General features: G+C 31.5%; 2 protein-coding genes across 2 annotated transcripts; one reads left to right on the top strand and one right to left on the bottom strand.

Annotated features, from left to right (window-relative positions):
• Window positions 1-1,193: 1,193 nt before the first annotated feature.
• Window positions 1,194-6,693, bottom strand: LOC124924335 (ARF guanine-nucleotide exchange factor GNL2). The gene is made up of 3 exons (XM_047464390.1): window positions 5,968-6,693; window positions 2,472-4,912; window positions 1,194-2,388 (listed from the first exon to the last, which is right to left on the bottom strand). The coding sequence occupies exons 1-3, from the start codon at window positions 6,457-6,459 to the stop codon at window positions 1,194-1,196; spliced, it is 4,128 nt and encodes a 1,375-aa protein (XP_047320346.1). The 5' UTR covers window positions 6,460-6,693.
• A 2,358-nt stretch (window positions 6,694-9,051) lies between these two features.
• Window positions 9,052-14,231, top strand: LOC124926194 (ras-related protein Rab7-like). Its single transcript, XM_047466378.1, has 7 exons — window positions 9,052-9,216; window positions 9,335-9,361; window positions 9,532-9,631; window positions 9,713-9,859; window positions 10,696-10,776; window positions 10,841-10,986; window positions 13,855-14,231. Exons 1-7 carry the CDS (start codon window positions 9,164-9,166, stop codon window positions 13,916-13,918), a joined length of 618 nt encoding a protein of 205 aa, XP_047322334.1. The 5' UTR covers window positions 9,052-9,163; the 3' UTR covers window positions 13,919-14,231.
• Window positions 14,232-16,086: the final 1,855 nt, after the last annotated feature.

Genomic DNA, 16,086 nt, shown 5'->3' on the forward strand with positions numbered 1-16,086 from the left:
TAAAAAAACACAAGATTTTTTTTTTAATATTTTTGAAAATTACTTAAATTATTAAATTGAGTGGTTAAACACCTCATTCAATTAATATGATAATGGAACATTTGGACTCATCTTTGTTTTTTCTTTAAACAAAAATTTCAAAACATTTTAAAAGAATATTTATCATGGATTGAAAATAAAAATCTATATAATGTATAATGATATAGGATGTCTCATTGCAATAATGAACTACTTGAAGACCTTATGAATTACCTACAAATGGTTGGCAAAGGATTGGAGGCTGTTATTGTCTTCCTTTCCTAATTAGATCTTTCTTTATTTTTGCCCTAATTAACTTATGTAAATCTTTTTTTTTTCTTTTTAATTCTTCTAACCTGTAAATGTTTTTGAAATTAAGGTGCACTAATGTGTTTAGATTCAATGTTTTTCTCGTTCGAATAATTTGTTATCTGGCATATTCATTGTTAACAATATCAATTACTTATATAACTATTCTTGGAGTCTTTGACAAATTAATAGGGAAGTCCTCATCGTCTCTCGGTTTAATTCTAATGTGACAATTGATGTTTTTTTTAATTGTGAGGTGTTTTATTTTTTATGTTCACATCTGATGTCATTACTCGAATTTAACTTCTTCTTTTTTAATTTTCACAATTTTATTGCGATATTCGCGATTAAACAGATTAATAAAATGAATTTAAATAGTTTTCCTTAATTAAAAAAACAAAACAAAATGAATTTAATTTTAAAAAATCAAATTATTCTTGTTATAAATGGAAAGATCTTATATGTTGATGTAAATACTTGTTCACAATATTGTTAGATTGGATATTTTTTTTCATTTTATAAATTATACGACCTTGGTTTGGTATTCGGGTGAGGTCAGATAGGCAATAAGTCGTCTAGGACGACACCGTTCCCTGTTTGAACTCTAAGTTAGTAGACTAATTTTTCGTAAAAGACACTCCAAATTTTTTCGTAGAAGACACTCTAAACTTCAAACCCGATTTTGTGTCCATCCCAGTACCCCTTATGAACCATAAAACTCAAAGACTTGATACATTTGAAAAACAACCATTTCAAGCTTAGACAAGACAAGGGTCATAAGTAAAAGATTAATGTTGGTTGATCACTAGTTTAGAGAGTTATTTAAGTTGAATATAAAGATCACTAAACATACATTAATATAAACATTAATACTCATCAGGAAATAACTCATCTTTAAGTGAAGGAGCAATCCATTGAATTTGTATATAAGTAATCTCCCATAAATCATCATCCCCATCTCCCTGCACCAAAATCCCTTCCTTCTTCATATGCAAGATCATCTTCCTCAACAAATCAGGTACAATCTCTTGAACTGTAGTAACTCCATAAGGTCCCAAATCAGCTTTCATACATGTATCCATTCTTCTCAAGATCCCCAACCAAAACGTTCTAAATCCTGCACCTTCCGTTAATGGCTTCAACAATTGTAAGAACACTTCAATCAATAACTCCATTGATAATCTCAATGTCCCTTCCATACTCCTCATCTCTCTCTCCGCATTCTCTCTTCTAGAATACTCAATCATCTTCTCATGAACATCGTCCACCATCGCAAACACTATCAAATTGAAACAGTTTATGCAATTTGATGGCGTGAAATATAACTCCTCAGCTAAACTGAAACTCTTTTGAAGTGAAATTATCGCGTGGTTTCTTATCTCTTCTCTTCTTGCTAAACTTGTCTTTCTGAATGCTTCTCCAAGTTTTATGAACAGGGTCATTGTGAAATTTGATGAACTGAGTGGATCGGTGCCAGATACGCTCATCATACTCATACTTGATGAAGACCCAGGATCTGAATAGCCGCTTTTGTACCAGGTTATCAATGATTTCACCGATTCCGCCATTAAATCCATTATCTTTATGTTTTTGTCTAGCGGTGTGTTTTTGAGAGCGATGAAACTGAATGCGCAGTCGATTACGCAGGGGTAGTTTGTTCTTGAGACGTGAGTTGAATCTGACATTAGGGTTATTAAGGCTTCGACTCCTTGTTCGTAACAGCTAGGGTTTCTGCCTGTTATTGATAGTAAGTGAAGAACTGTTTTCCATCCATTTCCTGTTTGTAGATTTGCTGGGTATTCTGTTATGATTCTACTTATTGATTGTGTTACGAATTCACATGATGATTCTAGAACTTCTTTGTCTAGCTTCCATACTAGGTTTATCGATCTGAACATGAGCTCTTCTGCGAATTTGTCGACTTGGAATGACGACAGGAGTTTTATACAGACCTTTACTAAAACTATCATAGCTTTCTCTGCAAATGGGAGAGGTGAGAACAGAGGAAATTGTGCTACTCCAAGAAGGTAATCATGGTATTGTGGCCAAAATGTTGCGAATCTGTCAATGTTAAAACTTCTGTTTAAGCAGGAACGACGATAAAGGCTGTATAAAGCAAGAACAGAGGCGGCGAAAGAACAAACCTGTGGATATTTGCTGATATGATCAAAAGGAGAACATCCCAACAGAAGATAACAGTCTCTTCTTCCTCCACGGGAGTGCTGAATTTCTTCCCTTTTCCGGCAGCAGAGAATATAAGGGAACGACCGAGGTTTAACAGGGCTTCTTCCGGTAAACCTGAGCTGTTGCTGAAAATGAAACCAATTCTGCATTGTTGTATGACTTTCTGATTCTGTTCGTATTCCCCGAGACCCATCTGCAGGCTTTCTTCTACGCTCTCGATTGACATGAATTGGGAGAAACGACCTATTAGACTCGAAGTGTGTCGGTTATGGCCTGGTTTAGCCTCGTTAGGACCCGAGTCGTGTTGGGAGAGTGTTTCAGGTTTATTCTCGGTATCTACATCGAGAACAGACGGAGGGAGTAGATTGAGTTTCTTTAGTTTGAGTAAACAATCAATTATGTTTCTCCAACTTCCTCGTATGGAGTCTCCGAAACTGTTGGCGATTGTGAAGACTGCAAGGGTAGCCATCCTTGGTTTCGTGTCGTGGCTGAAACCGTAGAGGGTTTCGTCGACGGATGCGTAAGGATTGAGAAGTGTTGTGAATTTACAAAACGTTGATAAGAGTTCATCTAATGTGTCTTCTAGTTTGTATTGAGCTATCCTTCCTATTGAGAAGACAGCTTCAATGCATTCGTGGAGGATTTCTTCTTCGTCTGAATGCTCGAAGATTGCTGAGATGGCTGCAACTGATGGCCCTGCGATGCTGGCAAACATGTCTCGTCCTAGTCGTCGATCATACTCGCATTGAGTGTATGGTTGAATGTGTTTGGATCGGTTTATGAGTTCAATCCATTTGCTTGGATTCATGTCAGTTGAGAAAGCAGATTGGCTGAAAATTGTGATTGCATTCGTTGAAATAGATTGGAAAAGCTCGGATAAACATTCTCTAGGTAGATCCTTTCCATTGTTGATTCCTCTATTGTTCCGAATGAATTCCTCTTCGGTCATTTTCTTCTTAACTTGGTGGTTATGTTGGTCGGTATTGAGCATGATAAGTGAGTAACAAAGGATTAACAATGTGTCTTTGTTTGCAAAGAGTTCGGAAGATTGTTGTTCGAAGTATTTATCGGCGAAAGCCTCGAGAATTCTTTGAATCTTCTGTGATTCTCCCGGGAGACGAAAAGTCTCCAAATACGAACGCAAAGCTATGTCGAGAACCATACCCGCGAATCCAAATGTGCTCGTGAATTCTCGGAGGACTTGAAGGTGAAAATCGTCCGGATCCCCGAGGTATTCACCGAGCATGGTTTTGTCGAGCCCGAGAGTGTACCGAAAGAAATACGCGTACCCTTTCGGGTCGGGTGGATTCGATATCAACCTCGACAACTTCAAATATTCCAAACCTTTTTTTTCGTCTCTATTGAAATGGTTAGCCGCGATCAAAATCTTCCTTTTTTGCGCTTTTCGTACTCTAACATGATCCACCCACGTCTCAAGATCGACACTATCTTTACGTTTCTCTTCCCAAAATGGTCTGTACTCGGTTAACTCAACTGGGTACGGACCAAACGGGCTCGAGTCCTCTTGTTTATCAATATTATCCGCGATGTTGTGTATTATCACCACAAGACCTTCGAACGCTTGAATTTGTAGAGTCGTTAAGGCGCCCCCGGTTGGGAAGGCGTATTTACATAGTAACTTCCCAATGTCCTCGAACACGTTTCGACATGTGGGATCGCAGTCGTAGTTCACATACGCTTCGAGGATGAACATGGGCTGTCGACAGAAGTTTATGATTCCTTCGACCGCAAGCTCTTGAAGCTGAAATAGGTTTCCGAGGTTCATGACCTTAAACAGCACCAACGAGAAAAACGATTCTAGTTGCAACCTGATTGATTTCCGGAGAAAATGGTATATGTTGAGAACAGAGCTGCAAATCATGGAGAATACTAACGGGCTACAACACGACCCGTAATGAATCATGTGATGAAACAAATCGTCTTGGATCATTCTCAATAGTTTCGGGTGCCTACCAATGCTGTCTCCGCCCAATTCCATCGCGGAATTGATCAGGACTAGCGCAAAGAGCTGCACATCTTCGTCAGCAGTTTGTTGGACTTGTGAACCGCCCCCATCAGATTCGTTCGATACCATTACGTTCATTAAGGAGCAAAGGAAATGGAAGATGTCGGCTGCGGAACGAATTCCATAACCGGTATCGGATGAGACCATGTCTTCTTCGGTTTCGGATTCTGAATTGTCGGATTCTCCTTCGACTTCGGGAAGGCGGGCGAATATGGTTTGAACTAGATCGTGCATGGCGTAACGGGCTGTTCTTTGTAATAGGTCACTCCGGCTAGCCGATTGTTGGACCACTTGGAAACAAGTGTTCACAATGGTGCAAACCGCTTGATCGGTTAGTAGAATTGATGCGGGATGCTTCATTATCGCATTCATCACCTGAAAGACAAATATAATGAGCATATTTGAAAACTGATATATTAGAACGATGAAATTGAAAAATCGACAAATAGGATTGTGTAAATGTTTCATTATTGCAAGTAAAAAGATGGTATAGTAATAGTTTTGAATTATGACAAGATATTTGAGATTTGTATGTTTTTTGTTTTGACAAATAAAACAAATGAGAACAAAACAACTAACCGAATGTGAGTAAAATTAGTATTTCATCATAATTAGGGTATAAGAAAATCTTCAATTAAAATAATTTATTTTTTATGATTTTTATAAGATTTAAGACTATGATTCAAATTATAATATAATTTTTGTGTTACTTTGATATCCAAATTATTGATATAATAGTGTAGGTTTTATTTTATTTGATATAAAAATTATTATTTGTATTATAAATAAAATCCTTTTAAAACATTGTTAACAAATTTTATAAATGTAGATTTTTAAGATTAGCATAAAAAAATATATTGGTAACAAACAATCCAACTTCTTTTTGGCATGTGAATTTGTGACATTGTAAAAAATAAAACTGGCTAATTTCATTATCTAAAAAAAATGTATCACAATGAAAAAAAAACTTTTATGTACACATTTTTACTCAATTTAACTCCATTATGATTTCTTTTTTTATTAAATACAATCAAATCAAGTTTTTTTGTTTACAATTTTAAAAAGTGTGACAAACTAAATAAATTAATAAAAAAAATTGTTCAAAAACTCAGATCCATCTCTGGACAAGTGTTTCTAAATAAAGATTATACTGAAAATGTCAAATTTATTTATGACAATTTTTAAAAGTGTTACAAACTAAATAAACTTATAATTTTTTTTTGGGTTCAAACTAGTCATGCTTACAAAGATATACTGAAAAGGTCCAAATTTTTGTATAATGTATTAAATTATAGTGTAATTTCTTCCTTTATTCTATATAGGGAACATTTTTTCTCTTCCTTTTTATTAGGATTATGATATTTTTTCACAAAGAGAAGTTTGAATGATTACCATTTTACATTAGATTATGATATTAACAATAAACAAACCTGCAAAATCTTCATCAAAACAGCATCTTCAGAAACAGGATCAGTCCTCTCAAGTCTACAACTAGTAATGGCAGCAACAATAACATCCATAGCTTCTTTAGCTCCAAGAGTTTTATCATCAAAAACACCTTGTTTAAGAATCTTAAGAATCGACGAAAGGCCAACGCTAGTCGCAGTAGCGGGCACATCTTCGCTATGAACCACGTCGAGAAACGGGGACAAGTACATTAAAGGATCCACCATTCTCCATTCTTGATGAGGATTGAAAATCAAACCTCGTAACGATTTTAGAGATTGTGCTAAGGTTGCCTCGGTTTGTTCTTCGGGTGGTGGCATAAAATTGGAACCGGAATCTTGAGGACGACGAATCACGGCTAGGACCGCACCTACTTCGGTGTTGAGCATGCATGATATTCCTAACTCTTTTCTTCTCATTTTTGCCATTTTTTTGGTGTTTTTTGTGTTTAATTCTTCTTGGTTATCTTCATCCATTGTTTGTTATTTGATTTTTTGTTTTTTTAGTTTAACCAGTTTGAAATGCAGTTAAGACTGTCGCTAAATAGTAGGGATGGAGAGGCTTAAATTATTTTTGATTAATTTTGTTTTCATGGTTGAAAATGGGTATTTGACTTTGTCTACTTACCCATCAAATTCTCCTATTTTTCTTGATATTTTTTTGTCTTTTAAAACTTTTGTAAAGTTTGGGTTTGGATTATTTGAGATTAGTATAAAATACTAGTTAAATAAATTATTTAAATAATTGTTATTCTTTTCAATTTTAGTTTAATGAGAAATAAAATAATCTCATTTAATTGGTTCTCACTAATCCTAACTTGTTTAGAAAGTTGGAATTTAGTCTCAAACTTTCTTATTTTATTATAAGTTGAATACCCTTTTTATTTTTTAAATATATGAAATTGATATTCATTTAAGTTTAATGACAAAAACTTAACAATGATATACATAAATCAAACAAATAAATAAAATTTAATGTGTGCGAATTAAAAAAAATAAATTACATCTCCGACTGAAATTATTATTTTCCCCGAATCTCATATAATATTTTAAATGATCCACAACTTATATAGTAAAATATCAGTAAATTAATTATGTAACTATCTATATCTAGATGTATTGAGCTTATAAAATTTAGCCTTCGAGATTGAAATTGTTGAAAATCAAAAGTATGAAATATTTTTTATAATTGGTTCATTATCTTCAAATTTATATATCTTTAAAACGAGATGATCATTAGTAAAACTTCAAATGCAAAATTTATTTTTAGTAAGTAACCATAAATCGAATTTAATTAAGTGTTTATTCAATTGGGTTATAAAAAAAATCAATTATAATCAAACATTATTTTTTTATTTCATCTCTTTCCTCATCAATTATATTTCTCAAATTATTAACCAAAATATTACATAAATTTTATTTTAAAAAATAAATTATTTTATGATAATATATTATACTCTTCAAATTTTTTATCAAAAAATAATTATCCTTAAAATTAACCACTTAATAATCTAAGTTTATTAAAATAAACCGATGCCTAAAAAGCCCTAAGTCGGGCAAACGTTACATTGAATAAAAACATCAAAATAACTAAAACATTATTCATAAAAAAACTAATTAAAAGGATTTGGTTGGAAGATATCTCTAAGGTCTTGGTCCACCAATTAAAATGGATTAAAACACTTTATGTCTATTCAAAAGTCAAGACTCAACGTGCAAAAGGCTGTCAAAAAAATACCTTTATCTTATTATTATTATATATTAATAATAATACATTTAAATATTTTTATTAAAAAAAAAAAAAACTTCTACCGACAATCATAACATTTTAAATAATTTATAAATTATTAAAAAATTCATTATCTGGATTCTGGCCTAAAGTTAATTTAGTTAGATGTCGGATTGTTTGATTTGGATTATTTCAACAATGAACCAATTATTTGAAAATAATTACATTTTATGTATTTTCCAAATTATTTGTAGGATGCTTTTGAATGAAATGATGGGAATTGAAATTGTACTATAATTTTAATTTTAATTTCACAATAATATTTTCATTATATATATATATTTATTTATTTATTTATTAAAACAGGGAAAAGATTATATTTCACTCAAACAATAATTAACATAAAGTAGACATTACAATACATGACATGAAAGTCATTAACACAAGGACAATATCATATTTATGATTTTTGAATTGATATTAACTAATACAATTTATTAGATTAATTTTTTTTTTATTTGTTTAATATAAATAAAAATAATAATTTAAATAGATATTATCTATATTATTAAAAAAATCAATTGGACACATTTAATGAGATTATTTTGTTAAAATTAAATTTTTAATATAAAAATAATGAAATTAAGAATTACATAATTACAAAAATTTAATTATTTATTTTAAGAGAAATGATTTGGACAACAAAGTCACGAAAAAAAATAATAATAATTAATTAAAAAACAAAATTTGGGGAAAAAATGTCAGGAGATTTTTGTTCCGAACATAACCATGAAAGAAAAAATTAATTTTTTTCAAAAAAATGGTCAGGAGATTACACAAAAAAAAAAATTCGAAAAAATTGCCATATTCGGGAGTTTTTATCCTTAACATGACTATGGGCAAGAGATAGATTTTTTCCGGGAGAAATGACCAATTTTGATTTTTTTTTATATTTCTCTATCTTGTACAAGTTGTCAAACAACATAATAATTAAAATTAAAATTTTTAATTCTAATTTCAGTTTCACTCTTAATGTTATTAAACACATCACACTTATAAATTTTAATTTGTCAAATATATAACAAAAAAATTAATATTTTGATTAATTATTTGTTCATATATATTGTGAAATTAAGTAAAATAAATTAAAATTAAAAGAAAGTATTTAATTTAACAAGACCATGATCATATCCAATTATTTTATACTTTACAGATCTACACGTGGCTATGGTCGTTGCTAACTGACATATTATTATTATTATTTTTAATTATTTTATTATTATTTTGCTGTTAATTGGAAAATAGTGGATAGTCATTAAAGCCAATAAAAAGAAACTTTGGAGAGAGAAATTGGCGCTCCTTTTCTCTCTCAAGAACCGCCACCGGAATTTGTAACTTCGTCGGCCGATTGCCGGAGTTCGTAGAGATTTCTTCGCCTCAGTTTTCTCTACAATGTCCTTACGTAGCCGGATCTTGCTTAAGGTCATCGTCCTCGGCGACAGCGGGTATTGTTCGTGATTTTGTATTTTACGTTGTTTGTTTCAATTTCTCATTCTGTATGGTTGAATTAGAGATCTCATGTCTTTTATTGAACTAATTGTTTCGAATTCCGCTTCATTTCAGGGTTGGTAAGACGTCGTTGATGAATCAGTATCCTCTTCATCGTAATTGATTGATCTATGATGATGATGCAGTGTCACTAGTATTAGGAAGTTTTTTAAGTGTTTCACAATTCATTTAATTGTTTAATGTGTTTCATCTATGATGCTTTTTGTTTTGAATTATTCGGATCGGTTGTGGTTCTTGAACTTTTTATGTAGATATGTACATAACAAGTTTAGTCAGCAGTACAAAGCTACAATTGGCGCTGATTTTGTTACAAAAGAGCTGCAAATAGATGACAGGCTTGTTACATTGCAAGTAATGTTGCTATTCTTACTGTTATGATGTTATGATATGAATGTATGTCTTTGTTGATTGGTCCGTGATTTTCTTTGGTAGATATGGGATACGGCTGGGCAGGAGAGGTTCCAGAGTCTAGGTGTGGCATTTTATCGAGGAGCGGATTGTTGTGTTCTTGTGTATGATGTTAATGTCATTAGATCTTTTGATACTCTTGACAATTGGCATGACGAATTTCTCAAACAGGTTAGTCAGGAAAAAGAACTTTATTTGTTCTTTGGTTTGGTTGATCATATTTTATCAATGTTGGTTTTAATTGCATAGGAGGCTCATGCTGTTGCTAAGAGATTTACATGAGCATTTCATTTATCTATAAGGAGCCATTTGCATGTGTTGCTTGATTTATTTGTGTCCTTAAATCTTATTTTTATTGTTACTATGATTACTTTTAGTGTTCTTCCAATGTGAAGTATGATTATGTACACCTTGATCTTTATGCAACTACCTTATATAGAAATTATTTTTTTTTTGGAGAAAGATGGTGTTTCATTTGATCTTGAGTCAATGTTATTGGCCATGGGTGTTATGAAAAGTATTTATAAATCAGACCTTTTGTGTTTTCTCTGTCTACTCACAAACATAATATTTACACTCTTACTCTGTCTATGATGACCTATGGAGAGGGGGGTAAGAAGATGTTGAAGCCTTGAAGGGTATAGTAGAAACGAAACAAACATATGCAGAGATGTATAATCTAATTAGTCAAGCATGATTCATAGAACTTGTTCAACATATTTGTGTATAATCTAAGGACAGACATGTATTGAAAATATGAAAAATTTACTCCCTAGAATATCTTCAGAAGCTATTGGTAAAAGAAATCCTGAAACATATGTGGGTTGTAATTGAGGTTAAACTCTTGAGACATTGCAGCTTGCATGTAACCGATTTTATCATAATAGATCAAAATTCTTTAAACATCATCTATCTTGTATCAAGGATGAGTGAATTTTGGAAGGCATGATGAACTTATTGTCATCTCAGGGTTTACATCTGAGATCCTTACTCTGACTGTATTGTAGGCCAATCCAGATAATCCAAAGAACTTCCCGATCATGTTACTCGGAAACAAGATAGACATTGATGGAGGAAATAGCCGTGTGGTGAGAATTGCTATGATATAAATGTGGTGTTCTATCATATTTGGCTCTAACATAACATTTACAGGTTTCTGACAAGAGAGCAAAAGATTGGTGTGCCTCAAAAGGCGATATTCCTTATTTTGAGACTTCTGCAAAAGAGGGTATCAATATTGATGCTGCCTTTTTGGCTATTGCCAAATTAGCTTTAGCCAATGAACAAGAGCAAGACATGTAAGTTGACATTGAGTTAATTTTCTTATTCACTATTTGATCAATTAAGTTTGCAAAATCTAACTGGTGACAACTGCAGTCTTTAGTATACACAGAAAATATTCCTTGTTATGAGTTAATTGTATTCTTCAATCAGTTTGTTGTTTATTTAGTGTAGTTATCTGCGGTTGCTTGAATTCTCCATCCAAAGATATTGTGTTTACACAAACCTTGAGCAATTCCTACAACATGATAGTAGTAGATTATCTAGGGTAAGAAGGAGATGAGACCATAAAAGTATTGAGGATGGATGAGAATATAGAAGGGGGATGGGAAGTCAAACAATTCCTTTCATAAATATGATAACATAATTGTAACTCTAATATAAATATAATTTGAACTAATCCATATCTAATACACTAATTATAATTAGACAGTTTTAACTAATAACTTATGTACTCAAAATATGTATTAATACCCCAGCCACATTTTTTCGTGTGATTTTGCCCTTGGATACCTAATAGTTATCTCCTATCAGAATGCTATGAATTTTTATTCCCAGGGTATGAAAAAAGACAAAATTAGGAGATAGCTTTCTGAATCTAGTGGAAAGATGAATTGTATTTGTTAAACCATGCATGGATGTAGGTACTGTTAAAAATACTTTTCCATTCTCTCCCTCTAATAACCGTGGCTACAATTGTTCCTTCTATGGCCTTGTTCAGCTATGGGTTATTTGAGATTATTTTCAAATAACCTTGTTCGGTTTGGGTTATTTTGTGAAAAGACATTAAAATTACAAATATAGTATGAAAAAATAATTAAAAAAATAGAGTATTTTAGTTAATGATTTGAATAATATGATATGATTGATGAAAGAATGTATGATTCAACGGAGAGTTATTTGAGATTATTCTCAAATAAACCCAATCGAAGGTCTTATATACCTTATTTGAATATTATATGCACAACCTTTTGTGGGTTGAACCTAGGAAAATGTACAAAAAGACCCCTGAGCTTTACTAAGGGTGTAATAAGCCCTTGAACTTTGAAAATGTACAAACAACACCTACTGTTAAAAACAGCAATCCCCATACATAATCGACTTCAGTGTATTCTTGTAAACTACTACAATCTCAGCCTAGACTTACACATAACTATTGAGGTGGCTAACATATATTCTCCAATATATGAATCCATTTGGATTAATAATTTAATATATTTAACAATTTATATTATCAAATTAGTTGTCATGTGTTAATTCAGATTAAGTTTACGGATGAAAATTACAAACATGAGCTTCTCCATAGAGACAATTGTTTTAACAGTGGAGATATTTGTATAATCTTTTATAAAATTTTGGATTATTTGTTCCTTTTTCAAAGTCTTGCAGGAGAAGCCTATAGGGCCAAGTAGCTTATTATGTTTTGAAACTTGAATGGTCTTGCAAGTCAAGTAGTCTTACATAATTTATCATCTTCTTGAACCCACTAAGATTCCTTAATCAACTAGGCCTTGATTGATTTGGGGTTTGTAAGATTAATGATTTTTGAGGATTAGATTTTGAAATAAAAAATCATTTATAAATATAAATAAAATTGAAATGTAGATAACTAATGTTATTGGACTATTAGTTTCCTAATAAATCAAATTTTGGGTCAAAATGACTATCTCTTGCATAGAAGTTACAGTATTATTTTTATTTTTAATTGTTTTAATTAGTCAAATAAAATGTGTCTTAGTGGACTCAAGTAATGGGTAGTTATTTTGTAATACTTTTGTTGCTAACAATTGGTATAAGAGCACAACAAGATTGAACACGAGCATGAGATTATTCGAACAATGAGCTTGATTCGAGAGTGAGGGTGTGGAAATCAAGCAACGAGTGTGAAAATCGAACTAAAAGCTTGAAGAATGTGTGGTGAATTGGGAGACGGAAAGAATGACAGTCTCATGAGACTTCCAATCTTCGATGGGGAACACTATGATCATTGGAGCGAGCTTATGCAGAATCTTCTGAGGACTAAGTGTCTTTGGGGTCTGATTGAACAAGGGTTTGAAGAACCAGAGACAACAACGGATCTAAATATGCAACAAGCCCAACTGGAAGAGTTAAGTTCGAAAAGTGTGTAAGGTAAAACAGTATTTACCTGGCCATTAACAGAGTAACTTTTGAACAGATCTTAGATAGAAGTACTTTTAAGATTATTTGGGATTCTCTCAAAAGTAAATTCGAAGGAAATGAGAAAGTCAAGAGGTCTATGTTGAATACCTTAAGATTATTTGAAATTCTTGAGACGAGAATAGGAGAATCAATTAAAGAGTACTTTGCTAGAGTCACTGTTGTGGCTAACCAGATTAGAACAAACAATGAAATGTTGTTAGAAACCATTATTGTAGAGAAGATTCTAAGAATCTTGACTATAGGTTCACCTGTGTAGTGTTGTCCATAGATGAAATACAAAGCTTATGCTGAGAAAAAGTTGAAGGGTAAGGAGAAGGAAGATGACCATACCCTAAGAATCTTCATTGCTGATAGAGGAAGAGGAAGTTGAAGGGTAAGGAGAAGGAAGATGGACATACCCTAAAAATCTTCATTGCTGATAAAGATAGGGGAAGGGGAAGGGGAAGGGGAAGGGGAAGAGGACTTATATATTCAATTGCCACAAGTTGGGACAAGGCCAAGCTTGATAAGCGGTTCACTTCAATGATTTCAATCCATAATTGAGCTGAAAATGAAGTATTTTGCTGGAAACCTCATAAAATTGTTTGTTTACATTTTGCTCTTATTGTTTTAAGGGGGGGAATTTCAATGGATTTTCAGAATAAACTTAAGGTTATCTTCCAAATATTAACTGTTGTTTAAAAATATATGGTTTTTGATTGCAGATATTTCAATGGCACACCCGGGTCTCTTACAGAAACAGAACAACAAGGCGGTTGTGCGTGCTGATGAATTCGGTCTCATGAACATTTTTTTACCAAATGGTAAATGATGATCGACACTTTCCTTCTTACCCATTTTACATTTTTAACCAAAACTTGGTTGCTGTGATTCTTTTTTTTTTGTTGTACCACTCGATTGTTGAAAACTGGCAATGTATTCTTTGTAGTCTTTATTTTAGGTTATGCTTCTTTGGGAGGGGAAGAAATCGCGTTGTTTTCTTCGCATATCATTGTTTTGGATTTTGGTTTATTTGTTTTAGTTGTATTCTTTTGTGAGTTTAATTGTTTGTTGAAAGATGATTTTATTCATTTCTTTGTAACAAGAGCAGCAGCTATACCTGAATATATCCCAGAAGAAGATTTTACCTTCTTTTTGAATCTCTTTTTTTTTTTTTTTGCTAAAACAACAATTAAATTATACATACAAGTTTATTGGAGACAAGATCCAAGAAGATGAATACTTTGCACCAATGTTTTAGGAGGAATTTTTTGTATTTTGATAGTTGAAGAGGAATTTTTTGTATTTTGATAGTTGAAAAGAACAGATAGTATAAAATAGAAGGGTTATTTATTTATTTTTAATCTTGAAATCCTAAAATCAAACTAGCTTTGGTTTCATGTAGGGTTTGTAGGTAAATTTTAGATTTTTCAAAAGAAAATTAGACAAAGTAGAGATATTTTAGTTCATTAGTTTGAGTGATTTAAAATATCACAAAAAAAGTAAATAAATAAATCTTTGATAAGAATATTAAGAATGAGATGCAAAAAGACTTGAGAAAGGATCACCAACACAATACATATAAATGGTTTATTTTTATTTGGCAGACTTTTTTCGGCATTGTTAATTGTCCGTTTAGAATTTTTGTTAGAGATTCTTCTAACATCGGTTAATTGCTTTGTTCGATTTTCTTTACTATCGTTCAAGACTCGAATGATTTCGTTATTTAAGGAATTCTTAATAAATCACATAATCGTTAAATCTTTCTCATGAGAATTTTATTTTCATGCAGTTTAATATTTAAATAATTAATTATTAATTTTGATTTTATAAATATTAATATTATATTGTATTATTTACTAATTAATTTTCCATATAAAAAAATAAAATTTATAATCATACTTTAAATTTATGTACAAGTTTTTAAAAGTATTTTATGTTAAACAAATACCCAAATTCAATTTTTATCAAACACAATTTTAACACTTTTTTTTTATCATTATATAAATACTCTTTAAATATTTTAATTTAAAATAACTATTTTATTTTTTAAAATTATTTAAGATTTATTCAAATAAATATGTACAGGGAGAAGCCTGTTTTTCACATCAAAATCCAGGGTAAATTTGTCTTTTATTAATGAAATAAAAATACCCATTTTCACACTATTGAACTTTTTTCATATTTTAAATTATTAATTTAATTTTATTATTATATATTAATATCTTTTAAGTTTTTTTTACTAAAAAAAAAATCTTTACTTCCTCAAAATTATTACCGATTATTATCATTTTTCTCTTTGGAGGTTTTTAAAAAAACTCAAATTCTTTAAGGTCGTTGTTTTTCATCCTTTAATCAAAACTAGGGATTGTCTAGTTTTAATTTTGACCGTCTCCCACTTTTGGAATTTTTAATGAAAGAGCACTAAACTGTTTTTTAAAAAAAAAAACTCAAATTCAAATAAGGCCTTAGTTAAGAAAATGTGTTAATAATTGTAAGCCTATTTTTTTTTCCTTCCTCTTTGATTTTAAAACATTTGACCCTAACTTTAAGGACGGTTCATATCTCGCAATTGATCTAAGTCCATGCATTATCTTCCTCTCGAATGCTCCCGCGGTAAGAGACAGAGATTTTAATGTTAAGCTCAACCGACTACTTTTGTAAAAATATATTAGTTGATTGCTTTGCTAAGTCCCTTGGCTTACCTTTTTCTCGAATTTGGTAAAACAAAGCTAGAAATCGACTATCTCGAGAGTTGTCTCGTCTTAAATTGAGATGAGGAACCGAAATAATACTTGACAATAGTTATACATATTTTGGCCATTTTTTAAGAATCGTCAGTTAATTTATTTCTCGAGAAACCAAAAATAAAAAAATTAAGAAATTCTTAGACCCGCCGATTGGTTATGTGTGGGAAGGGCTTCGACGTTGTGACCCACATGTTTTTCTAAATGCAC

This window comes from Impatiens glandulifera, chromosome 2 (assembly GCF_907164915.1).
Source record: "Impatiens glandulifera chromosome 2, dImpGla2.1, whole genome shotgun sequence".
In the NCBI taxonomy this organism is placed as follows: domain Eukaryota; kingdom Viridiplantae; phylum Streptophyta; class Magnoliopsida; order Ericales; family Balsaminaceae; genus Impatiens; species Impatiens glandulifera.